This window comes from Mesoplodon mirus (assembly GCF_964341445.2).
Source record: "Mesoplodon mirus genome assembly, chromosome: 1".
Taxonomy (NCBI): domain Eukaryota; kingdom Metazoa; phylum Chordata; class Mammalia; order Artiodactyla; family Ziphiidae; genus Mesoplodon; species Mesoplodon mirus.
In genome coordinates, this window is record NC_138976.1 from 5,613,467 (window position 1) to 5,640,628 (window position 27,162).

The 27,162-nt window shown below is 45.2% G+C and overlaps 1 protein-coding gene across 2 annotated transcripts in view; it reads right to left on the reverse strand.

The window, feature by feature from the left end:
- Positions 1–27,162, reverse strand: part of ABL1 (ABL proto-oncogene 1, non-receptor tyrosine kinase) — a 134,799-nt gene that overhangs the window by 21,045 nt on the left and 86,592 nt on the right. The window contains exons 1-4 of one of the 2 annotated variants that reach the window (XM_082614575.1): positions 25,910–26,120; positions 9,934–10,107; positions 9,092–9,387; positions 1,562–1,834 (exon numbers count right to left, since the gene is read on the reverse strand). In XM_082614575.1, the coding sequence (XP_082470701.1) occupies positions 1,562–1,834; positions 9,092–9,387; positions 9,934–10,107; positions 25,910–25,988 (822 nt within the window). In that variant the 5' untranslated portion in view covers positions 25,989–26,120. Of the gene's footprint in view, positions 1–1,561; positions 1,835–9,091; positions 9,388–9,933; positions 10,108–25,909; positions 26,121–27,162 lie in introns of those variants that run through there. The other variant, XM_082614574.1, reaches the window with a different exon arrangement.

Consider the following 27,162-nt stretch of genomic DNA (forward strand, 5'->3'; position numbering starts at 1 on the left):
GCCCTGTTCCCTTGGCCAACTCCTGCTCGTCCCGCTCACAACTCCCGTCCTGCTTTCTCCCTGCTGAGCAGAGCTCACCCGTCCCTCCTCTCGTCCCCGTGTGGTGCCACAGCTCTGAGCTCGTGCCTCTAACACAGCCCTTGTCACACCACACTGTAATTATTGTCATACTCGCCTGTTTCTCCTACTAACTAGACTACGACCAACCAGATGATTCTAACCACCTAGACCAGCCTGAGGTGAAGAACTCTGTCCAATTCGTTTCCACAATCCCAGTGTTAAGCTCAGGGTCTGGCAAATAAAAGTGAGGAGTTTGATAAATGCTTATTAAGTTAAAGAAAATCCTACCTGGAAAATATCCAGGGCTCCTCGAAATACCCATGCCACCACCATTCCCCAGCCCCCTCCCCAAGCGTCAGTCCTGCCCCAAGGACCAAGCTGAGGGGACACAGTCAACATGAAGGGCAGGAAGCCACCTTTGGTTTCTGGGACTGAAGAATGCAATCGTTTCTCTAAAGTGTCACTTCATATCAACCAGAAATCACAATTTCCATTTTACTGTGCCTTTGAGTGAGGGCAGCAGGGAAATGACCGAGTCCCGAAAAGGTGGGCGTTCTGGCTGCGTGCACCTGACCGACCTTCAAGAAGCATGCACACTCGGGTTCGTTTTTCCCAGTGGTGGGTGTTTCAGTTCTGCTTCTTTGTTAACAGCTGCAGAACGGGGCTCCCTCTCTCAATTTCTGTGCACAGGTCAACACAATGGGAGTTCATTTAAAGCAAGCGAAAGCCACAGAGGGCAACACTAGGGGACACTCTCACCACAGCTAACAACATGGCTCACAGTTTGAAGGAGGCGAGGCCTGCAAATTGAACTTCCTTCCCTTGGCTCGCCAACAGCCGCTAGAGACTACAGACGCCAGGCGTCAGTTGAGAGTGGAAGTCGCAGTCATCCACAGCGGGCAGGCAGTATCCGAGGCCCTGTGAAGCCCCCATGTCTCCTTGGTGCGTTCCCAGAGGAGGCAGCCCACACCTATGCTTCCCGAAGTTTGGACATACGATTTGGGGAATGGGAACCTGCTAGAAACACCCAATGCACTTGCCTCTCAAATCCACCAACAAAAATCCACGGAAGAGTCAAATGCATTTTGGTTACATCTCCTACAACTCAGAGACCCGCCCCCGCCGCCCCCCTTCTCTTAACTCAGTAGGAAGCGATCCAAATGCCACACAAACAGAACGGAAACCCACGGCTTTAAAACACCCTTGCCATAGAATGAAAAGACTCCTCCAAATGACTAATCTTTTTACACCAAAAAACCCACAGCACTTCTCAGCTCTCGGCTATGTGGAAACACACTGAGAATAAGAGAATGAGTCAAGCCGAACACAGAAACACGGCCGGCTCGAGCTGAAGAGCGAGGCCCTGGGCTGTGCGCACAGGCAGGCGTCGCTGCGCCCCGGCGGGCAACAGGCCACCCTGAGCTAAGGTGGTGCGCCACCCTGAGGCGCTGTGAGCGGCGAGGCTCTCACTGGACGGACGGCTGGGCGGTCCCGGGCTTACCTTCAAGGTCTTCACGGCCACCGTCAGGCTGTACTTCTTCCACACGCCTTCGTATACCTCCCCGTACTGGCCGCCGCCCAGCTTGTGCTTCATGGTGATGTCCGTGCGCTCCATCTCCCACTTGTCGTAGTTGGGGGACACGCCGTAGACGGTGGGCTTGTTGCGTTTGGGGGCCGGATAGTGGAGAGTGGTGATGAGCCCGTCGGCCACCGTTGAGTGGTGATGAACCAGCTCGGCCAGAGTGTTGAAGCGGCTCTCTGAGGAGACGTAGAGCTGAGGGGACAGGGACGGCCTTCAGCCACAGAGCGACACACACGCCAACAACTCCGGAGGCCAGCTTCGCTGAGCCTTAATTTAATGAATGTACAGCAGAACCTCAGATAAACGACTCTGCACACAGGGCCGAGGGTTCAGAAAACCACTTATGTTGTGTTTCTCCAGGACCTCCTCCGCCTGCCTAATGCTCACATGTCTGGCTCTCTGTAACCATTCTGAGCCCAGCGTAAATGTCCACGAAGCAGTCCCTGACCACCCAGTGTAGAGTCATCACCGGCACCAGTTAGTCACCATATCACCCGTCTTACTTCTCTGCATTGCACTTACCACTAGCTGACAACTCCTTGTTTATCTGCCTGATTACTGTCTGCCTCCAGCTACTAGAATGACAGCTTCATGACAACAGAGCCCTAAGCTGTCTGCTTTTATCCTGTATCCCCAATGTCCAGAACAAGAGATGAGCACATAACAGGTACTCAGTAAATGTTGTTGATTAAATTAATAATGAGTAGAACTTAATAAGCATTTGCTGACTGGAAAAGAAAGAAAATTTTAATTATTATTACCTGAAACCTATAATTATATAATCATCTAGAACTAAACAGTGATCAGAGATGAAAATCACTATAAAACACAAATCTCCCTCGCATTCCTGCTCCCTCGATTTGGGCTGAGTAAGAAGCATCAGAGGGCGAGACTTGCAAATCCCAGCAGTGTGCCCACATGGGATGCCCCCGCCAGCGCTCCCCCAGAACAGGGTGGGGAGTGGGAGGGCTGCACAGAGGCCGTACAGCCTCCTCCGGCACAGGGAAGTCAGGAGAAGGGATATGAGACACAAGTGCATGTGAGTCTCTAACTGAGACCTACAGCGGGTGAGGACCCATGCAGGGAGCCCCTCCCTGGGTCATTCGCGTCTGGACGCTGCGAAGGGGAGGCAGGCAAAGGCGCAGGCTGGCAGAGAGCAACAAGGTGGATGGTGACAGCTATCTTTCTTCTCCTCTCTTTTTTGTTTGGTTCGGTGACGTAGTGAGGGGATACTTCCTTACCAAAACCAATTCACATTAAAACTCACATAGAACATCTGGACTCCAGGCACATAACTGAATCTGTTGGCGCACTAAGGGCAGCCCATGATTGCTGAAGGTGGAAAGGATACTAAGAATCACGATTAGGTGTTCATTTAAGACGTGCCCAAACTGCAAAGACACGGGAAGGAGGAAACAGATTTGGGACAGTGGTGATGCCTGAGGCCAAAGGGACAAAAAGGAACAGGATCAGTCAGCTGTAGCTGTAATATCTTACTACTTAAGAAAGAGAAACAGGAAGAAAAAGCCTGAAACACATATGGCAGGGCCAAGGCCTTGGCTGTCGGCGATGGTAGGCTCCATTACCTTCTGCATGTTTGCAATGTTAGATAATAAAAATACTTCAGAAGAAGGAAATAACAACAAATATACAATCGGAACCATCTGTAAGTCTCAAGAGGGTAAACAGGAGGCTTTAACAGGAGATTTGTTTTCTTCCTTTTTTGTTCGGGGAGATGACAAACAAATTTTTAAAAATCATGCAAGCCAATGGCAAACTTTGACTTAGAGATTTATAATTTACAATCTTTCTGTAGCAATCCTACTAAAATAAAATTCTGAGCAACCCAAGAATTGTCCAGAAAGATTCTGCAGCCCTGGGGACCTCATCCCTCTGGAAGACGGTACCTCTGAACAACAGCAGGACCTTTCAGGGTGAGGAGAAAGCCCGTGAGGAGGCCCTACTTTTAGACATCAGGGCACCGAGGAGAAACCTCTAAGTGAACCACTCTAGGGAGAGGCCATGAGCCTCACTCAGGTCCCTGAACGTGCCGGGGGCTGGGTTGGGGTGGGGGGCAGAGACGGGCACCGCTGAGCCTGCCCTTAGCTTAAGGCCCGCACACTGACAACACGGCACTCTCCTGGGTGTTAAGTCACCAATGCACGTGCAATTCACAAAGATGATGGAGCGGGGGATGCAGGGAGAGTTCCAAATCCTTGCCCCTCTCTGGAGAAGTCAGCTGTCCAACTGCTTCACTACAGGCTGCAAATGCTCCAAGCCTTCTTCTCTCTGGCTACTCAGCCGGTGGGCACTTTTCCTACTAAGGAGGGACGAGAAGAGAGAAAACCCACTCCGAGAAGGCACCCCCTGGAGCCACAGCACCCCTCCCGCCTTGGAAGTCACTGGCACAGTACACACAAAAGAGCCTGTTTTGGGCTTCCCTGGTGGCTCAGTGGTTGAGAATCCGCCTGCCGATGCAGGGGACACGGGTTCGTGCCCCGGTCCGGGAAGATCCCACATGCCGCAGAGCGGCTGGGCCCGTGAGCCATGGCCGCTGAGCCTGTGCGTCCGGAGCCTGTGCTCCGCAACGGGAGAGGCCACAACAGTGAGAGGCCTGCGTACCGCAAAAAAAAAAAAAAAAGAGCCTGTTTCACTTGCTGGGCTCCTGGGGCAGGTCGCCTGGGAGCAAGGCTCATTACCTATTTCTCCCTGTCAGCCTGAAAGGAGCACTCCCCAACCCGAAGATTAAGTTCACTCAATCGCCCAGAATGCTAATGACTCCCCGAAGCCCTAGTTGATGCAGAATTTGTTCTTGGTCTCAGCTGATTCCCTCTCAGGCTCCTTTATTAGAGGTTTCAGAGTTATGGGAGGTTTCACTGAATGGGCAAGCTTTATCTTTTTCAATAATTAAATTTACAGACCCCAAAACTTAGTTCATTTTTCAACATAAAATACCAACGTACCAACACATTAAATATTGAAACTCCCTTAAATGTACTGCACAGTCATCTTCTAACAGTCAAGGCTGGTGGCTTCCTTCTGATTAGTGCTAGTTTGTGAGCAGCATTTTGCTAGCGAATTGGGTAATCTTCATCAGGAATTCATGGCATGTTCACAGAAGAAAGTGAAATTAGTGTTATGAATGACATGTCATTATGCTATGCACCCAGTTACATAAACACTCTGGGTGCTCAGCCAGGGTGTGCCTCTTCCTAATCATGCAGGGACCAGAAAGATAGGACTTGTCAAAGAAACTCACCAGAAACAGCTTTCCTCCTGACAGCCAGACTCACAGGCTTATCGGACGTGTGCAACTTTTGGCTGCCTCAGACCCTGGAGTCCCACCTGGGATGTAGTATTTACAGGCTGCAAGGCCAGGAAGTGACCCCCCCCCACCAACCTCCAAGCTACTCAAATACCAGCAGGAAGGCAGTGTTTAATAATGAAGCAGTACTTCACAATAAGGCCCCCAGTCTCCTCGACAAGGGAAGATCAGCTACGGTTTAGCAGGCTTTTCACCAGATGCCTGCACCTGCTAAGCCAGTGTCCTGCCACCTCTGCTAAAGCTGAACTCCACTCCTGTCAACCCCAACCTGTCACTTTAGGAGACCATGAAAATAAACGTCAACTGCATCTCTTGGAGAAAAGGAAGGAGAGGAAAGACTCTATCAAGGGCTATAATCGTGGGGCTTGGTGGCAGCAACCCACCCAGGTACTAAGACGCAGGCACAGAGAACCAGAACAAGTGAAGAATGACTGAGAGTGGGCTGTGGAGGAGGGACATCAGTCTCTGATTCCACTACATTGGCAGAGGATTCCAAACTTTAAGAAAGCAGCAAGAAGGAAAACCAAATCCCAGGGTATCTGAGGGCTGTTAAGATTCTCAGGACGCCTAGGAAACAGCAATGGCTCAGTTTGTTATGGTGCTTTCAAGAGTCTAGCCTGAAACTCCCAGAGTCCTAGGCTCTGGGCCCTGAGCCGGTGGCCCCGGGCTGACTGACCAACAGACAACGGCTGCTGAAAGCTCAGGAACATGAGAGGGAGGTAAACCAGAGCCAAGAGGGTGGAGGCAGAAAGAAATCCTTTGGGGCCTTAGAGAAGAATCTTCTAAATTCAGTTGTTTTCTAAAGATTAGCTAATTTGAAAATAAGAATTAAAACGTATTCAACCCCGGCCTATTCCTCCCACCAAACTTTAAATTTTCCCCTTCGAAATCCAAAAAGGATTGCATCAAAGCTCTGCTATGTGAGCAGCTTTTTTTCAACGCCGAGCCACACTGTCCCATGCGTCGTTATAATACGCCCCCTCCCTGACTCTGACACTGTTCCACTCATTCCAGGAATATAATCCCACCCAACAGAGCCCCCTCGAGTGTGGCCGGATGACCCCATGGGTTGAGACGTCTCCAGGTGCTCGGACAGCTGAAGGGAGAGTCTTTGTCGGGGAGGGAAGGAGGAGGGCAAGATACCCAGGTCACTTCGATGCGTAGCGGGTACAGCCTGATCAAATGGGTTCCTTGTGCTCTACCTGGAATGAAAGGAACCCACCCGGCACACGTGAGCTTTTAGACAGAGGGCTCAGCTTCCTCGTCAGATGACTCTCAAATTCTGCAAATCATGTATCCACGTAGGCTTTGCTCTCCCCCTTTTCACCATATTTTAGACCAACCCCCAGCTAATGAGTTGTCAGACTAGATCATGCTTGCCTGCATCTGTTCCAAGGATGCTGATTAAACAGCTCCAGGGAAAAGGAACCATTATCCTGTTCAGTACAAACCTCAACTGATTACCGTGGTGCAGCGGGGCTCGCCCTGGATAAACGGCACAGATGGGAAGCAAGCTGTCAGCTCCAGGAAATCACCTCCCTCATGGGCGGTGCACTCTGGTGTTCTAATTCACTAAAAAGGCACCCTTGTGGTCTGAAGTCAAGGTTTCCAAGGGCCCAGCACCCTGCAATATATCCCACAGAATGGAGGACCTCGTCCCACATCTGGGATGAGAACAATGACCTGAAAAGCATGCTGATGAGGCCGCTCTCTGGTCACACATCAAAGGCAGACTATGCTGTCTGTCCTACAGACTACAGGGCTGGTATAAAGACATGTGCAATGACGAAAAGGATCAGATATTGGCAATAAGGACTTTAGCCAGAAGACTTTGAGACATGTAGGAAAAACAACAGATAAGAACACTGAAAAAAGAAACGTATTATGCATTTGTGTGGTACAAATGGATGTGTGAGATAGCCAGGAAAATGCTAGCAAGATTAAGAAATGGGAACTAGGGACTTCCCAGTCCCCAGTAGTTCCCACTACTTCCCAGTAGTTAGGACTCTGTGCTTCCACTGCAGGGGGGCATGGGTTCGATCCCTGGTCGGTGGTGGTGGTGGGGGGCTAGGATCCTGCATGCCACTGCATGGCGCGGCCAAAAAAAAAAAAAAAAGAAGAGGGAACTAAACTAGCCCTACCAGATATTAAAACATATCATAAAGCCATAACAATTAAAAGTCTGATTCTGGCATATGAACAGACAGACGGATGGAAGAGAACAGACCTAAATACATATGCAAATTTGGTATACCTCAAATACACAGGGAAGGATGAGTTTAGTAGATGGCATAGGAAGCAGAGGTATATTAAACATAATGAGATACCATGTTGACCAATCAGTGACAGGGATGTTTTTACAAGTCTGAGAATATACTGCTGATGAGGGGAAGGGGAAACACGCACTCTCACAACATGGCTGGTGAGAAAACACATCTGTACGATTTCTAAAGAAAGTAATTTGGCAATATCTACACAAGTTTTAAATACACATAACCGCCAATCAGTTCTAGCAGCTTACCTTGAATATGCTTGGACTGTACGCAAAGAAGTATGTGCAGTGTATTTTCAAAATGCCAGTCGTGACCCATTAGTGGGTCTATGAAATAAACTCAGGGCATTGTGACCAGGAGTTAAAAAAAAAAAAAGAAACAGAACAGAATGGTATATAAAAGATCGGAATGCATTACGTACGGTCAGAGTAAGTAGGGTTTCGTGAACCTTCTGTTCCCAGTGTGTGTACTGGATGGTGATGGAAAACTTTTCTTTTTTCTTTTTTTTTTTTTTTTTACAGTGGGCTGTTTTTTTTTAAAGGTTTGAAATCCACTTTACAACAGCATTATTTATAACAGCAAAAGACTGGAAACAGCCTAAAAGTCGGCCAGCAGGGGAGTGCTTAAATAAATGATGGCCCAACCATGCTAGGCAGGCATTAATAAGAATGAGGCGGCTCTAAATGTGCTGCCATAAAACAATCTCCAAAATATATTATGAGGTGGTAAAAGCAAGACGCAGAACAGCATAGATTATGCATCATGCGTGTTTTTGAAAATATATAAACATATATATACTGGGGAACTCTGGAAGAAGCTGGTCACAGTGGTTGCCTCTGGGCAGGGGAACTGAACTAGGAGACAGAATTATGTTTCACGGTAATTCTTTTTTTTTTTTTTTAAACCATGTGCATGCATTACATATTACTAAAAAATACATACACCATCTGGGCCCATCCCGACAATCCACCTATCTACACCCTCAATGACAGCATGGTGCAGTGGAGCAGACAGTGGAATCTGAGCCTAGTTCCATCAATTACTCACTACGTGATCTTCAGCAAGAAATTTTATCCCTCTAAGCCTTCGTTTCCTTAATGCAAAAATGCAGCTGAAAGCAGTATCTGCCCTGAGGACTAAGGTGAGGTTTAAAAGAAATGAAGATTGAAAAATGCGCCAGCAAACAGTAGGAACTCAGTAAGTGTTAATTTCTCCCTTCCCTTCATGGACTCTTAATGACTGTTTATATGATGATCACAAAACCATATATATCAACTCCTTTACAAAACTACAGTTTGGGTTTGGAAATACACGGGTATGACATGATCCCATTTTTGTTTAAAAACTGTGTGTATATATGTATTATACACACACACACACACACACACACACACACACACACAAATGTGATTTTATCTATAGAAAGAAAGCCACGTACCAGACTTGTTTTGGGGAGGTGCTATTAAGGTGGTCTTTCACTTTAAAAATAACCATCTATTGTGTGAATTGTCCTCACTGAGGATAAATTACTTTCATAATAAGAGATTTTTTTAAAAAAGGAAGAGTCTTAGTGTAATAAATACATCCAAAACCCAACAGACAATCCACTTATCTTATGAAACTGCTAACAACCAAACTCCAGCAGGACAATCAGAGAACCACATCAGCCCGTGGACTTGTAATGTCACATGATCGGTCCTCAACGGAGGATCTTTAACAAGGCTAGTGGGATGATGCCTGCTGTTTCAAACATCTTCTTGGTTGAGCTTTATTGCAAAAACGTATCAGCCTAGCAGCAGGACCTCTTGTGCCCACCCTGGCCCATAGGCTCCCCTGCCTGGGGCCCCCTACCTTGCCATCAGAAGCAGTGTTGATCCTGTAGTGGTACACCCTCCCTTCGTATCTCAGCGAGATGGACCTCTGCCCAGGACTGCTCTCGCTCTCCCGGACCAAGAAGCTGCCATTGATCCCACTGCTCAGCAAGTACTCAGCGGCGTTGCGGGACACGGGCCCATGGTACCAGGAATGTTTCTCCAGACTGTTGACTGGCGTGATGTAGTTGCTTGGGACCCACCCTTGGCCATTTTTAGTTTGGGCTTCACACCATTCCCCATTGTGATTGTAGCCTAAGACCCGGAGCTTTTCACCTTAGAAGAAAAGAACCAAATCAGACATATCAGTTTTAGAAGCTAATTCGTTCATTCTCATGTACTCTTCTATGATTACTAAAGATCTCCAAATTCCTAAATACCTATTTCATTTTAACAAGTCCACATAAATATATGTATTTACAAGCGTATGAGTAGGAAGCTTCCTGTTTATATTACATATGCAGATAAATACATAGCCTCAGTTTTTATAAATCTATTACTCAAGTGCTTTGTTTCTAATATAAGGAAGCTTTTAGTGAAAAGATACTTTTTCTTAAAAAAAAAAAAAAGTGTTTTCAGTGTTTGGTCCAGATGTCTTTTTCAATATAAAATAGGGAAAGCTCTGTTTTTGCCAAGAACTATGCAGGAACTCTTCTCCTTAAGGAAAAGTGACTCTTGCAAGGATGCTGTTAGTTTTTCGGGTCTCTCTGCATTCCAAACTAAAGCTGCTTTTTCCGCCAGCAAAAGGGCAGCCAGTCCGGCTCCGGCTTCCCCGGCTTTCTGTCTCTTGCAACGATCACCAGCTGCCCACAGCTCTTTTACCTTTAGTTATGCTTAAAGTGTTATCCCCACTGGCCACAAAATCATACAGTGCAACGAAAAGGTTGGGGTCATTTTCGCTGGGACCAGCGAGAAGGTTTTCCTTAGAGTTCCAACGAGCTGCTTCGCTTAGACCTTGGGGCTCGAAGTCAGATGCTACTGGCCTCTGAAGGGCTTCTGGAAGAGAAAGAGAGAAACAGAAGAAAGAAACAGGGAAGAAAGTTTTATTCTCAGGAGCAAAAAAGTCTGTGTATCCAACATTATATATATTCTTAATTGATTTCATTTCTTAACATCTGCACGTATTATCTATTAATCAGAAAGGTGATTTAAAAAAACGGACTCTTCCTTTCCCAAATCTTGTGAAAAACCCTAAATATTTACATTCCAGAGTGGTAACTACCGTTCCCAAATGGTTTAAACTTTTTAAGTTCACTAATTCAAAAAATTCAACTAGAAATAGAGACAGTCCATCCTCACACGTCTTTGCCGTTGCTTATGTTATAACACGGAGCAAAAGTTTCTTGCTTTAAAGCATTTTTAAATGTCTGAAAGTTAATAAACGTGCATAATTTAAAAGTCAAATAGTGCTGAAGAGCTTACAATGAAGGACAAACAGTTTCCATCCCACTCCCCTCTACACCCAGAGGCAACAGCTGTTTTCTTGGTGACCACCTCCATCTCTCTGAACAGAAGCTGTATCATTATAATCGCTGTTCCCTCTCCCCCCATCTCTCCTGCACCAGCCTCTACTGGTCACCTTTGCATTTTCAGTAACAGACTTACACTTTTATTTCTTTTTCTTCCTGCTAGAGACCGTATCTCTCAACTATTTACCTCACAAGATAAGGATATTAACATCCTACCCTTTCTTCCAGCTTTCCCCACTCTACACTCAAAGTATGGCCTTCTTTACATTTTCTTCCACTTCGTGTAAAAGAAATTCTGTTCTTCTATTCTTTAATAAAGTCTTTCATTTTTGTCTATAGGTAGATTCTAAAAGTTGAAAACCAATCAACATCTTCTACATTAGGAAAGTGTGACTATTACTCACTACAGGGATAAATACAGTTCGATATTTTTTCCTGAAGTTTTTTTTCTTTTCTTTTTTTTTTTTTTTTGAACTATGTTCAAACTCTCCATGGGTCCTTTCATGCCAGCAAATCTACTCCAAGTAGATCTTAACAGTTATAGAATATTATGGCTAAGAACTCAAACTTTTAAAAAGGAGGAAAGGGGAAAATTCTAATTTGAGAAGAATGGAAAGATCTACCATCTGTTTACACCAAACATAAATGGCAACAGAACAAAATTGTTTTAAATTTCCCTTTTTATGGATTTAGAGGACCCCCAAACATCTTTTCTTGGGCAATAACACCCATCTCAGGGATGGGCGTGATTCTGTAGTACTCACTTCAAAAAAGACACTGGAGGCACCTAATACATCTGAGAGACTAGCCTAAACTTCCAGAAACGCAACTGGAGAACTTTCAGAAACAAACATTCTTTAAACTATCTCTTTGGAATAAACCAATAGAACATAAATAAGAAGGCCTCTCAATTCTAGCTTTTGTATACTGACTATAGTGAACCTTCAGGAATTGTTTTTCTAAAAGAGAAGATCCCAAATTATGTCACTACTGTGCTTGGTAATTTCGCTTTATGAATCTTGAGGGCAAAGATAATTTCAAGGAAGAGCGTCTTGTAACACTACCATTTCCTAGAATGTGCAGAAGGCTTAGTGATGTGTTAGGCCCTGTTCTCTGAGTACCTGCAGGAGCTCTAAAAGTGTATCTAGTGCCATCATGATCACAGATTGACCGATTAACCAAAAAAAGCTGGTCAAAGCAGGGAATTTTTGAAAATTAACATCTGTGATCCCCTAACCCCACCTGAATGTACACTGATTTGCTAGTCTTGACGATAGGGCCAAGGACTGTCCTTTTGAGTGTGGGCATGTGTTTACAGTTGGATGTTGTCTTACCATCCTACCTATAATGCACCATCTCACTTCAGCTTTCCACAGGTGGAAGAAGAAGCTGGAGCCATTTGATATGTCATCCCAGTACAATCCCTTCCAGTGTTTATAGGTGTGTCACTCACACCTAGTCCTGTAGCAATTTTTAAAAAGTTACCTGCACTTACAGAGGCTATCTAAAACATTCACTTAAATTTTCAGAGACAAATCTCTGTTCACATTTGGATTTCACTGGTTTCATATTAACCAAGTAATTAAAGCAACAAGTGTATCTGAAATAAAGAGGTATAGAAAGAAACACAAGTGGCCCTGGGTGTGGCTGTGACTCAGGTCGTGGGAGCGACGTGTGGTAGCGGAGTGGCTGCCCTACCCCGTGGGCACCAGAGAGGCATGTGTTATGAAGGAAGCCGAGCCGCTGGTCACTTCAGCAAGTCAGTTGGGTGAAAGCAAGTCAAAGGAGCTTCTACTGTCGTTACGTCGATATTAATTAAAATTATTAGGCAAAGGATTCTTTTCTTTTCTCTTCTTTACTCATTATTTTTTTAACATCTTTATTGGAGTATAATTGCTTTACAATAGTGTGTTAGTTTCTGCTTTATAACAAAGTGAATCAGTTATACATATACATATGTTCCCATATCTCTTCCCTCTTGCGTCTCCCTCCCTCCCACCCTCCCTATCCCACCCCTCTAGGTGGTCACAAACCACTGAGCTGATCTCCCTGTGCTATGCGGCTGCTTCCCACTAGCTATCTATTTTACCTTTGGTAGTGTATATATGTCCAAGGCAAAGGATTCTTAACATAAAAGAACTCTTGCATATCAAAAGGAAAAGATAAAACCCTCCTCTATGGAAAAATAGGCCGAAACTATGAATAAGCAGCGCACAGAAAATTTAAATTACCGTTAAACACAGAAAGCATGTCTACCCTCCTAATAATCAAAGAAATGCAAATTCTCCATGAAATTGGGCAGGGACATTTTCTTGAGGCTAACAGGGTAAAATTTCAATGAAATGGGCACTCTCATACAATGCTAATAGTTGGTATAGATATTGCTGTAACATTTTAGGAGGAAAACTGGAAATGTGAACTGAACTGAGTCTTTAAAGAATTCCATCACCTTTGACATACTGCTAGGAATTTATCCCAGGAGACCCACACAATGATTTGTATATACTGATTTTTAAGTAACAGCACAGAAAAGGAAAGGTACACAATATTTATCAATACAAGATAGTTAGTTCGTGGTCCATCGATAAAATAGAATACATTCATAAAGCCCTTCAAATACCTAATAACTAGGTAAAATACCTAGTTATTTTACTGGAAAAAATACCTAATAACTTGGAAATATACTATACTATAACAATCCCCCATTTCATAGAAATTGAAAGAAGTCCGGAAGGAACTATATCAAAATGTGAACAGTAGTTAATGCATGGTGGTTTGTTAACAGTACCACTAAGAGTAATTTAACTTGGGGTGGTGGGGTTACGAACACTTTAAGTTTTCTTTATTCTTTTCTGTATTTTGGCATATTTCTCACAATGAATGTGGATTGTTTTTATAATCAGAAAACAATTACAAAAATAAAAAAACCTGTCATATATAGAAGCCAGCGGACACTTATATAATTGACCATCTAACATGAAAAAGTACACAGGGTGGGTGGGGAGGGCATCTCCTCAAGCTGTCCTGAAAAAGTATGTGTGCATTCCCCTCCAGCGTCCCAACCTCGTGGCCACGAGCACACGACTTTCGCGGACCAGGCCTACGCAGGAAATTAAAGCAAAGTCATGAATACAGAAATGCTTTTCTTCTCAAATGCCATTTGACCTCTTCTATCAAACATTCTGCAGCATCTGGATTTGATCAAAGTTACATAATCAGGGGAAGTAGCCTGGAAAACACCTGGAATAGGCAGAACACAGATACTGGCTCAGGGGTGACTGTCGACTTGAAGTATGGGTTAAAGGGGGACTGTCCCTAACATGGAGACAGATGCTGAGAATTTCATGTGAGGGGATGAGGCCTTTGTCAGGAAGGAAAGGGCCTCCCACAGCTTTTTGATTCAACAGGACGTCAGGAAATCCAAGGCAGCCTTTCAGTTTTCCTCTCCAGTTCTTGCTCCATTCCACAGATTAATGGCCGAAGCCCAAAGGGAAGTATTGCTCATGCTTGCCTCTGGATCGAGACACTGAAGTGTAGCCACAGTCGAACACCAAAACCTTCCAGTCAATTCCCAATTCAGGCTGATGTCAAAATTGACTCACGATGTATAAATGCCAAGTTCCTTGCTTCATTTCACAGTGAACTATGCTCGTCAACCTTAAAAATGATCACAGTTTACAAGGCCAAAGTTGCAGAATGTACTTAAAGCTTCCTTGCTTAACACATGAACTTCCTGCCAGTCCCAGGTTAGACCCCCTAAAGAAGCTCCAAGGATTCATTAAAAAAGGATGCCCCAAGCAGCTCCCCTCTTCTGTTCTGCCAATGGATAAAGAAATCTTAGCATCTATTATTCTTAAAAATTTGAGTTCACATTTTCTGCGGCACCCTGAGTTATATTTTTAAAATATTTTTTATATCTTCAAAAATGTCTCCCATCTCATTGAAAATCCTTTTGTTATTTCACCACATCTTTAAAGAGAAGGTTCCTACTCACCAACAAAACTCAGGAAAAGTCATATACCAAGAATGGTGCTATCTAAAAAAATGCCTCCAAAGCTCTAAAAAGCCATGGCTCCAACTACGAGAATAACAAACTGAAACTTCTGTAAGAACAATGCCACAGAATTCACTGGATCTGTGTGTGACTGACTTCTTTGGACAGTATTCTAAGACAATAGCTTGGGTCTTTAAAGTACAATTTAAAGAGCATTTTATACAAAGACAATCCTTTCTTAAAGTTGTGAGTCACTGGTCGAAACTGTTTACAGAAGATTCTCCCATGTGGCACATCTGTCTAGACTTTCAGGGGCTGCTGCCGGAGCTGCCACTGGCAAAAGCAGGAGGAAGTAATGTGCTACTGCAGTCCCGAGGGGAGGGGAGGGGAGGGGAGGGGAGGGGAGGGGAGGCTTCACCTCCAGGAAACACATCCCTGGGAAGCTTCCTACCTTCCTGTTGGCGCTCGTGCCCAAGCTCACGGTTCCTTCTAGAGTCAGAGTAGCCAGCTCTGCGGCAGTCATTACTATCCACACTGGGGCTCTCACTGGGGTTCAGTGTGGGGGAGGGGCGCGAGGGTGGGGCGTGTCGCCTGTGATACGCATTCCCTTTACTTTTGCTCACGTTCAATTATTTAAACCCTGGTTGCTTTAGTCTTATTTCCTTTGTGGGCCCTTCATTATTATGCTCTAGCTCAAGGAATCTCTGTAATTTAAAAATCTATAGAACAGATCCTTCAAAAAAGAAGGAAGCCTTCGTGTTTTATTTCATACTCGGTTCCAACTGATGAGGTCATGCTCAGACTGTTCTCAAGCCAGTTTATAACGGTCTAATGCAACTTTTTATGGTATGAGCTTCAAGGAAAAGTATTATTTCCCACAATCTGGACTCGATGAAAGCCATGGTATCTACATGCTACAGGGACCTTTATTTTGTAATTTACACCCTCACTGGAGCAGTTAAAATCATTTAAAAAAACAAGTTTGGCTGAATATAGCCTTGGCATTAAGTTCTCATTCTGAACAAAATGTTCCCAGCACCCCAAAACACTGCGTCAGCTGCTGGGGAGCAGGGGTAGGGCAACGTGGTAACGATGCAAGGAATCGTCACACAGCCTCCGCTCCTTGTGGGAGGAACACAGTTCATGAAAATGTACACACCCTCAAAGCAAAAGTCTAATAGAAGATGGGCGCTGTCCTGCAGATTAACTGATAAGGACACAGACACTGAGGGCCAGGAGTTGTGCGGGGGGCGAGCTCAGTAGGAAGGAGGTGGACCCTGAACCAGACCATGCCTGGCAAGAGAAGCAGGATTAACACAGGGACCCAAGGCCAGCCCGACACATCAAGGCTACTAAGGGAGGGGTCTTCAGTTGGGCTGTGTTGTGGACCCTCTGGTGATGCCCAGGAACTCCTTCTCAGAATACAGTTTGTAAATGCATCAAATACCTATGGAGCGGGCTTCCCTGGTGGCGCAGTGGTTGAGAGTCTGCCTGCTAGTGCAGGGGACACGGGTTCGAGCCCTGGTCTGGGAGGATCCCATATGCTGCGGAGCAGCTGGCCTCGTGAGCCACAACTACTGAGCCTGCGCATCTGGAGCCTGTGCTCCGCAACAAGAGAGGCCGCGATAATGAGAGGCCCGTGCACCGCGATGAAGAGTGGCCCCCGCTTGCCACAACTAGAGAAAGCCCTCGCACAGAAACGAAGACCCAACACGGCAAAAATAAATAAATTAATTAATAAACTCCTACCCCCAACATCTAAAAAAAAAAAAAAAACATATGGAGTACTGCAAAGGAAAACAACTCTATTGAAACAGTCCTCAAACTATTTTTAAAGAAGGAATTTGTGGTACGGTGCTTCTTTATTAATGCATTAAATATATGTTCCTTTATTAACACCTTAAATAACAAGCTCTAGTAGTAGCTACTGTCATTTCAAAGTAGTAATGAGTGTCAGTAATAATTACAATTGTTACATGATATGAAAATATCTGATCTCTACTGGTGGCAAAGTCACAAGTGCTGCTAATTTTACTGTGGTTTGTTACCTACATTCTTAAAAGAATAATATACTAATTTCCAGTTATGTTTAGTGAAATAAAGTTTGAATATTTTTCCATCCAAGGACATGGAGGCTCCGAATTCCATGCCAGACCCCGAGGGCCTTGCAGGTTCACAACTGCTACACTACAGATTTGGTTCACTAGAACCCCAGTAACCTGACAGGGAGAGGAGCGGAGAAAGGGGGCTGCAATAAATTAGTGCCAAGCCCGCATTATTCAGTTTTCTTTATAGATAAATGCAGTTTTATTACTTCCCACTTAGGGGCATTGTAGGTAATAAATTAAATGGGTTTCTTAGAGAAATCTCCTTTAAAAAATAAAAAGTTTAAAAATAAAGTTATTTAAATTAGCCCAAGGTCTAACTATGTCTGGGAATCTTTTTACATTAAAGTGTTCCTAGCCAACTTTAGAAAACAGAATTCTCCATGCTAACCTCTGTCCCTATCAGCAGTCCAGATACACAGTGCTCCCTTCTGAAGATACACAGTCCCTGCCCCCCTCCCTCCGCCAGAAAGCAAAAAAATAAAAGGAATTTTGTGTCACCTTCTAAGAATCTACTGTCAAAGAAGTCTACCGTTACTGCAAATGAAGAATAAAGACCAATACAAAATAAGACCCTACGGTGTTCAAACCATTCTGAACCCCATCATTCACACCCCCCTCCCTCTCATCCCAGTAAGCGCACACCCACAGCCTGGCCACTTTCCCCCCTAGACCTCTGATCAGTCCCGTACTCTCCAGGCCCCACCACGCCCTTGACTGGTTTCCCCCTTTGACCCCCCACTTCATTCCACCTCCACACTGCCACCAGAGCAGTCGTTCTAAAATGCAGATCTGGCCGAGCCACTCTTCTGCTAAAACCCACTGAGATGGCTGCTGGCCAAGAGGCAGAACAGAAACCTTGCGAGGCAGCTCTGCCTGTCAACGCTCAGTCACATTTATCAATACTAGCACTGTCACCTGTGGCAACAGAAGGAACAGTGCTATCACGTGCCTTGCAGGATAGCTGGCAGTTTGCCTATACTGCAGGCGACACTGCTCCTAGCCCAGCGAGGAACTCAGGCCCTCAGAAAACGGCTGGGCAGGACAAGTCCGCGCTCCACAAGCAGCACCTTCCCCCCGACACCCACTCTTCACCCAGCCTCCCCAAATGCCTTGCAGTTTCCCTGTTGCTGCCTCAGCCGTGTGCACCTGGACAAGGGCCAGTCACTCCCCCTGGAATGCCTTCCCAGCCCACTCCACACCCTGCGCCCTCACGCCCTCTAGGAAACCTCTGACGGGTCTGTCTGCCCCCCTACCGCCTCTCCCCCCATTGACTACTTCCCCTTCACCTCATCTGGGGAGCACTTGGTGTCTGATAGGGACACAGTAAGGAATCTGTTCCCATGTCCCTTGCAGTACAGTAAGCCTGGGCTCCAGGGTGGACAAGCCTTGTTCAAATCTCAGCCCACCATGTCTTTAAGATGTTAATTTCTGAGCGTCAGTTTCTCAACTGCACGATGGTTTCAACCTAGCTGGGCCATCAGGAGGGGTCAACGCATACTGCCATGCAGAGAATTTTTGCACGAATGCGGGAGTGGTACCTGGCACCAGGGCACTGCACTACAGGATAATTATTCCTTCTCTTATTATTGTTACCACAATAATGTGAATTCCTTTGGGGCAGAGACCAAGCATTCTTAGCAGAGTCTTCAGCACCTGCCTAATGCAATGCAGGACATACAGCACCACACCGCTCAGTGTTTCTTAAAATGAACTCAATTGTAAGAACACCCTGTACTTGTTTGTCTTTAGCAAGAAGGTAAAAATATTAAGTCATGATTGAAGAGTTCACCTTAATTATCTGTTAGCCTGAATTAAGAAAAGCAGAAATGACAGACAGTAAAGATGAAAAGCAGGGCTTCCCTGGTGGCGCAGTGGTTGAGAGTCTGCCTGCCGATGCAGGGGACACGGGTTCGGGCCCTGGTCTGGGAGGATCCCACATGCCGCGGAGCGGCTGGGCCCGTGAGCCACAATTACTGAGCCTGCGCGTGCGATAAAGAGTGGCCCCCGCTCGCCACAACTAGAGAAAGCTCTCGCACAGAAACAAAGACCCAAAACAGCCATAAATAAATAAATAAATAAATAAATAAAATTTAAAAAAATAAAATAAAATATTTTTTAAAAAAAGATGAAAAGTAAATGCAACCTGACCAGGAAAACTTTTATAAAGATCTAGAAAATACAGTAACTTTTTAATGGAATGTAAACCATGGCCAAGATCCTAAAACAAGGTATAACAGGAAAGTACATTTCTCTGTGCTTCCAAAAGAAACAGGACTTGTTACAGTCTCCTAACAGGCAGACACCCGTTTGTTACAGTCTCCTAACAGGTAGACACCCGTTTGTTACAGTCTCCTAACAGGCAGACACCCATTTGTTACAGTCTCCTAACAGGCAGACACCCGGTGAGACCCCGATGCCTCTATACACTTCTTGTCTGTGGGTGAAGAAAGGTTCCATGAATCCCTGTACTGGCCCAGATGCAAACTATCCACAGTGAGCCTGCTAACCCTAAAAGCATCTTTATTCTGTCACAGGCCATTGCAACAGACTGAAAGCCTTGCCCTCTGCCTGCCAGGCCTGGGATGGTTTGAAAGCACTCATTTCACAATTCCTGTTCTCTTTTAAAGCATCATCAAGGCTCCTGGGACAGTTTAGACCCGACTGACTTAAGTGAAGGGGCTGCCCAATGGCAGGCAAGTTCCCCAGAATGTCTCATTAGCCATTATTATTCCTATTGCTAATTGGAGTAAGTGAACATGACCCCCAAACAGGTATCTTGGCTCCAAAAAGCAATGGCTAATTCTACTCATGGCCCGCCTTTTTTTTTTTTTTTTTGCAGTACGTGGGCCTCTCACTGTTGTGGCCTCTCCCATTGTGGAGCACAGGCTCCGGACGCGCAGGCTCACCGGCCATGGCTCACGGGCCCAGCCGCTCCGCGGCACGTGGGATCCTCCCGGACCAGGGCACAAACCCGCATCCCCTGCATTGGCAGGCAGACTCTCAACCACTGCGCCACCAGGGAAGCCTATGGCCCGCCTTTAAATTAAATTTTAAGGTATTCAATGTACAATGCTATCAGGTAAATTTGAGGACTGGTGAGACTGATAAGGATTAGGTCTCCAAAGAGAATTTAAGAGTAAGAAGGCTAAAGTTTATGCCACTGAACGTGAGTGAATAACAGCTAGTACCGAGTGCACTTGAGAGGGCAGGAAGTGGAAGCAGAGGTGAAGGGACTCACCTGCTCTCCCTCCAGTTATCCATCCATCAGCCACCTGTCTGTCTGTCAGTCTGTCGGTCTCACTCAGTCTCCAGCACTGCTCTCTCATGATCTGGCTCTTTTTCCTTCTCATCTCTGGATCTCTTCCCTGCCACCCCCATCCCCTCTCTGCCCCTGTCCCAGCCCCCACCCCTTCCTTCCCTCTTATCTTGACTTCTTGTCTTTGTCTCCCAGTCTGTCTGTATCTCTCCCTTCTGTCTGTCTTCTCTATCGCCACCACCCAACATACAGTATAACAAAGTATCGAAGGTGTGGATTAAGGTGTGGATTAAGGAAGAAGGATTAAGAAAGTGCGCCACAACTACTGAGCCCGCGTGCCACAACTACTGAAGCCCATGTGCCTAGAGCCTGTGTTCCACAACGAGAAGCCCACACACCGCAACGAGGAGTGGCCCCGCTCCCCGAAACTAGAGAAAGCCCGCGTGCAGCAACGAAGATCCACTGCAGCCATAAATGAATGAATGAAAAAGAAAGAAGGATTTGAAAACCAATTTCAGAGAAAAACAACTGTCATTATCTGAGGACGAAGTTAGTCTCGCAAAAGTCAGTAACTCGCAAGCTATTCTTCCAAATGGCTTAGGCAAGAAAACAAGACTGACCATAAGTGATAACTGTTAAAGATGGGCGATGAGTACAAGGACGTTCATTATGCTGTCTGCTTTTGTTACAGGTTTAAAAGTTTTCCACTAAAAAAAGTAAAAAAAAAAAAAAACCACAACTAACCTAAGAATTTATTTTGTAAGTCATTCTTCTGGGTGTTTAATGATGATTCACCATTACAGAGGAAAAGTTAAATTCTTCCAATGCCTCATCTGATCTTCAGTTCTTGTTATACATACTTTTGGTTTTACTTTTTTCCAGTTTTATTGAGATATAATTGACACACAACATTGTATAAGTTTAAGGTGTACAACGTAAAGATTGGATATATGTATATAGTGTAAAATGACTACCACAAGAAAGTTAGTTAACATCCATCACCATAAATAGTTACAAATTACTTTCCTTGTGATGAGAACTTTTAATTTGAAGATCTACTCTCAGCCATTTTCATATAAACAATACAGTATTGTTAACTATAGTCATCATGTTATACAATGTTATGGATTTTAAAAACCTACTCATCAATGATTTTTTCTATTTCTATTTCAGACCAGTGATTACACTGGCAAAATTACTATTTGATTTTGCAATAAAGGTAATAAGTAGTATGAAATTTTCAGCTTTCATATGTTTGGAGCTGTGGAAATGCTGCCTCTAGAGAGAAGAAATAAGATGCCAACCATGAACCAATGGGAGTTTTCTTCCACAATTAAAATATTCACCATGGGAATAAGAAAGGGTCAGAGGGCTTCCCTGGTGGCTCAGTGGTTAAGAATCCTCCTGCCTATGCAGGGGACATGGGTTCGAGCCCTGGTCCGGGAAGATCCCACATGCCGCACAGCAACTGAGCCCATGCGCCACAACTACTGAGCCTGCGCTCTAGAGCCCACGAGCCACAGCTACTGAAGCCCGCATGCCTAGAGCCCGTGCTCCACAACAAGAGAAGCCACTGCGATGAGAAGCCCGCGCACCGCAACAAACAGTAGCCCCCACTCGCCGCAACTAGAGAAAGCCCACACGCTGCAATGAAGACCCAACGCAGCCAAAAAATAAATAAATTTATATTAAAAAAAAGGGGTCAGAGGAAGGGAAGATACTTTTCCTTAAAACCAAGGACAGGAAGTATTAATTATATACATCAAAGCAAACTTGGAAACAAATTGTTTTCTTAACAACAAGAAAAACTATGGGTGGGTTTAGCTCTATTCTACCATCACACTTCAGCCATTAGAGAAATTGGCAATGCCAACATTTTAGACTGTGAAATATTTACTTAAAATAACAACAGCTAACATTTGCAAACATCTTGCTCTGTGCTAAACAATTTAAATGAAATCTCTCATGTGAATCTCCCAACTCAAGAAGGTAGGGACTACTATGAGCCTTATTTTATTTATTTATTTATTTATTTTTGGTGGTACGCGGGCCTCTCACTGCTGTGACCTCTCCAGTTGCGGAGCACAGGCTCCGGACGCGCAGGCTCAGCGGCCATGGCCCACAGGCCCAGCCGCTCCGCGGCATGTGGGATCTTCCCGGACCGGGGCACGAACCCGTGTCCCCTGCATCGGCAGGCGGACTCTCAACCACTGCGCCACCAGGGAAGCCCCAAGAGCCTTATTTTAAAAAGGAGAACACCAAGGCTCAGAGAGCAACATGCCCATGGTCACCAGCATCTGGGCCCAGGCCGGCATCTGAGCTCAGGCGGGCTGGCTCCAGAGCTGTGTGCTTCACATGAGAATGGGACCTTGGCAATACCCTAGCCATAACACTGCCTTGATTTAAGGACATCTCAGAAGAACCTCACATCAGTATAAATACATACATTTAGCACTTTATTGGTCTCAACACTTTCCCTTGAATCATCTCCTAGATCCTCAAAACAATCCTTGAAGGTGGGCTGGGCAGAATGTTTGTTCTCTCGTTCTTTAGAGGTAAGAAGACAGAAAAGCTGAGAGACGCAAACTGGGATCGCCTGACTCCAAATTCAAAAGTATTTCCAACCAAAGTGAACTGGGGCCCTTCTTCCTCCTCTTCTCTAGAAACCTCATAGCGTTGGTATGAGAATGAAGTGAGGATGTCTATGAAGCGCTTGGTGCCAAAGAACTGTCACATCATAAATGTTCAACAATTTCAACGTAACCCCAAATGAAAAGGACTGACTGGCTTTCTATTTGGTTACAGAAAGAGCTTCAGATTTTCTTTGTTACTAAACAAGGGAAGTATTTGATGACCTCAGAAGAGAGTATTTAGAAAGAGAGCATAAGCTTCTCTGAGGCATAAGTTCTAAAAGTGTATCTGTGTGGCTGGCACCACATAAAGCATTCGCCAGAAAGTTAACTGCTGAAAAGAAGCGTTTAAAAGTGGGCCCTTAAAATAAATTTTGAAAGTTCAGGAAGAGTTCACTTCACAGACATTAGTTTTTGATTCCACAGTACAGAACTAACATGCCCATGTACAACATTCATGCACAATGTATGCAAATACAAATACATGAACAAATAAAAGTAAACTGGAAAAAAAAAGAATTCAATTGGCTAATGTTCATGTTTTCTTTCACACCTCTAGGAGAGGGAAGAAATAATCAGAAAATTCAGTGCTTGAAGTAAACCTAAGGTTGTAAAGCAAAATGTGGTCATGGTGAATAGTTTACTGCTATAAACATACACTTTCACAAAGTTGGAGCACAAAATTTAAATGCTATAAATGCTTATATATGCATAAAATGTTCCTAGAAGGACACACAAGAAACTCAAGTGAGGCTTCTGGGTAGGGAAACTGGATAAAGGACAGAATTTTATTTTCACTCTCCTATTTAGAATTTTTTATGATGTACAGCTATTTGAATATACATCTAATGCTAAAGGTAATCATTTTTATCAGTATTAGGCTTCTAGAAGAGAAAAAAAGAATATCCTTGTTTCAGGCTTTAGAGCGTTTCTGAAGATACCATTTTAACATCCACAGAGAGCTCCAAAGGATATAAACAGTCACAGCTGGTACAGCATACACTGGCTAAAACTGGGCTCTTTGGAGCCAGACAGCAAGGGTTCAAATCCCAACACCACCACGTGCTAGCTCTGTGACCTTAGACATGTTTTCCTAACTTTCAGATGCCTCAGCTTCCTCATCTATAAAACGGAAGTAACCAAAGGGCCATCATGAGAAATAAGCAAATTAAATCATATAGAATGCTGAAACACAGTGCTTGGAACACAGTAAGCATTTAATAATTGTTGCTTTGACAGCTAGGCCCAAGTAGCAATAGATGCACAATCAAGTTGCATTTATGGCTGAACTTTCTCTGATAGAATGGAAAACTTGACCATATTCAATTTTCTCCGTGACTCGGGATGCCTGGGTCCCTAGTGCATGTCAATTAAACACTGACTGATTGACTGAGGATGTCAGTAAAAACAAAAAGCCTGGATTACTTATCCAGATGTTGGCAAGTGTTTTTCCCAAGCGACTAATAGCACATCCAGTCTTTAAGAAATGATCACTGAGGTTTGTTAAATTCTCTCAACTACAAAACAGTAATTCCATTTACTTTCTCCGATTAACCATAACAATGAAAGAAGGAAAACTCAGTCACAAAAAAGAATTCCTAGAGTGATACCTTCCTAGATGAAGCCTTAATGCAAGGCAGTCTGCTGTAATCAGAATTTTTTTTTTTGAGACTTGACAGTCAACATTATTTCAAGATATGCTGGAATAAGATGCATTAGATTTTGTCTCCCCTCCCCCAAAACAATAATTAGACCAGCCAGGTAAGAACTAAATCTCCTGTTTATTCCCAGGAAAACAAAACAATGTCACAGCATTGCTGTGACCTAACCTTTCTTCCATCACTGCAGTTACAAAAGCCCATTCATCTACTCTGCCTTAAGTATCCATCTGCAAAATGGAGACGGTAATGCCTAACACTAACTCGTTACAGATGTAAATGAGAATGTGTCCAGAATTTTGAGCAACTTGGAAAGTAAGCAATGTATTAACTGAAGATGATTTTGGCTGCTCAGATGCCGACTTTTAGGGACAAATAAACCATCTTCCCCTCTAAATGCTAGGTTTTGTGAGCCCACTCCATCTGGATGCATCTTCTCCAAGGGACTAACCTTGGGCTAACAATATACACATCTCATGGCAAGAGGGGCACCTGTATCACTGGTGTTTATGGTTTGAGCTGCACATGTATGTGACTGCAGGCAGACCCTCAAGTCAAAAAGTTGGAAAGAAAAGAAAAATAGGTTAGACGATTAACAAGGCCTCCGTTTATTTTGCCTTCATTTAAAAAATAAAAACATTACAACTTCATGGCACTATCGCAGCAGAAATTCTACTTGTTCTAAAATGAGCTTTACATTTCTATTCCTATTTCAAGTCCTAAATGAAAATGACAAACAAATGCAAGCAGGATTACACCTCTTAAGAATTAGCCTTTCTGCTGAAAGCAAGCAGTCTGGGGTGACCAGTCCCCAAATCAGATAAATTTCAGATTCATCCTGAAGCTACAAAATGAGGGCCACTCATCATACTCAATTGGCGCTTTTTTTTTTTTTTCAGTTGTCACCTTACTAAGACAGAAAACAAAGACAAATAAACATGAAAGAAAAAAAATGGGATCAGAGAAGAAAAGGAGAGTAGCATGGAAGGAGGGCGAAAGTGAACCGCTCCGGGCTCCGAGGCTTTTTCGAAGGAACTGAACAGGAGGTTATCCTCCTCCCTCCCAAGTACCCTGGACTCATTCAAAATGCCTTCTTAAAATGCGGCGTAACTTTTCTTTTCACCCCGCAAAAGTGAGAGAATTCCTAAGACCTCTTCGTGGTCCGTAGATAACGGGTCGGGGTGGGGGAGTAGAAAGATCACTTGAAATTCTGTATCCATAAATGGTAGAGCCGTGTTCTCTTTGTACACGAGACTTAATGAAAATCATATGTTTCACAAACACGGGTTGACCTTTTTGACACATAATTCCTAATTAACGGTGGAAATTCCACAACGTGGGCTCACAAGGCCGTTCAGGCCTGTAGAGTTTGCTTTCCCCAACTTTCGGGCAGAGCCCCGCAGTCCGGGGCCCGCGACTTCGCCCTCCCGACATGGGCTGTGCCGCGGTGAGTGCGCGGGGGCCGGAGCCCCGCACCCTCCCGGCTCGCGGCAGCGCCCAGGGGCGGGCGAGGGAAAGAAAGAGAAAGAAAGAGAAAGAGGGAGAAAGAGAAAGGGCGAGGGACGGCGAGGGAGGGAGAGGAAGAGGAGGGAACGCGCGCGGGCGGGCGGGCGAGGCCTAGGAAGGCCCGGCGGCGGACACGCGGCCGCCTAGACCCAGTCCCGGCGCCGGCCCCGCGCTTACCTTCCAGGTAACAGCTGGAGGAGGACGAGAGCCCCTTCTTGGATTTGCAGCCCACCAACTTCAAGCAAATTTCCAACATTTTCGCGTGCCGGCGGCGTCGAGGCCGGCGCCCTGGGCTGGCTCCGCGGCGCGGCTCAAGCCTGGCTCTCCCGGCTGGCCCCGCCTGCCCTCCCGGGCCCCCGCGGCCCCGCCATGCCGCCTCCCCGCCGCCCCGCGCGCCCGCCCGTGGCCGCGGCCGCGTCTCGGTCTCCGCTCCGGACGCGCCTGTTAACAAAGGGCCAAAAGCCCGGCCCGCGAGGCCCGCCCCCGCCGCCTTAACCCTCTCCGCGCCGCGCCGCGCCCGGACCCAGAGCTTCCCGGCGTTCTCAAGGCCTAGGCCGGCCCTGGACCGTTACCGCGGTCCGAAAACGAGGCCCCGCCAATTTCTAGGTTAAGGAGAGAGACGGTGGTTATTTTAAGCGCGGCATTCATGGGTTCTCAACGTTGGGAAGTGCGGTCCTAACTCCCCATGAAAGACACCGACAACTACGGCAGTTCGGGAGGGCAGGCCTGCATCTCTGTGGCAGGAGGTGCCCCCAACCTGCACCACTGAAGGCCAAGCGAGTTCCACTGGGCGCGGTGCCCTGGCGAACCCTGTGTCCCTAGACTGTTGGTGAATAATGCAAATTCCTCTGGAATTATCAATTCTGGTCTCATTTACACTCAGTGAACTTACTGTGATTCAGGCTAACTCAATGGGTGTCTGAGGAATGAATAATCAGCTGCAACCCACACTACAACTACACGAGTTTGCAACACATTTGTCAAACCATACATCCAGACTAGGAGACAAAAGAGATGGGCGAGTTCAAATTCAAACATAACTTCTGATAATTTGTAAAGGGAGCTAGCTTAGTCTCCGCAATGAGATCTCATCAGGGTCATGGCCTGTGTCCCTTCTTTAAGAAGCCTCATTTTCTTCAACACAGAACTCTTCCCTTGTTTGGTGTGTGCCATGGGGGGCCATTGTTTAAAACCCATTTCATTGCTGTACTTGGCTCAAATCTTTTATAACTAATGATAAGACAATATCATAAAATATAACAACATAATAAATAACAATAATCACAATAATGTGTTCCTTGGCACAAAACCGGAAATCCACATCAGTGGGAAACCATATGGAATCCAATTATATCAAATAATTTAATAAAAATCAGATAGGGACTTCCCTGGTGGCACAGTGGTTAAGAATCCACCTGCCAGGGCAGGGC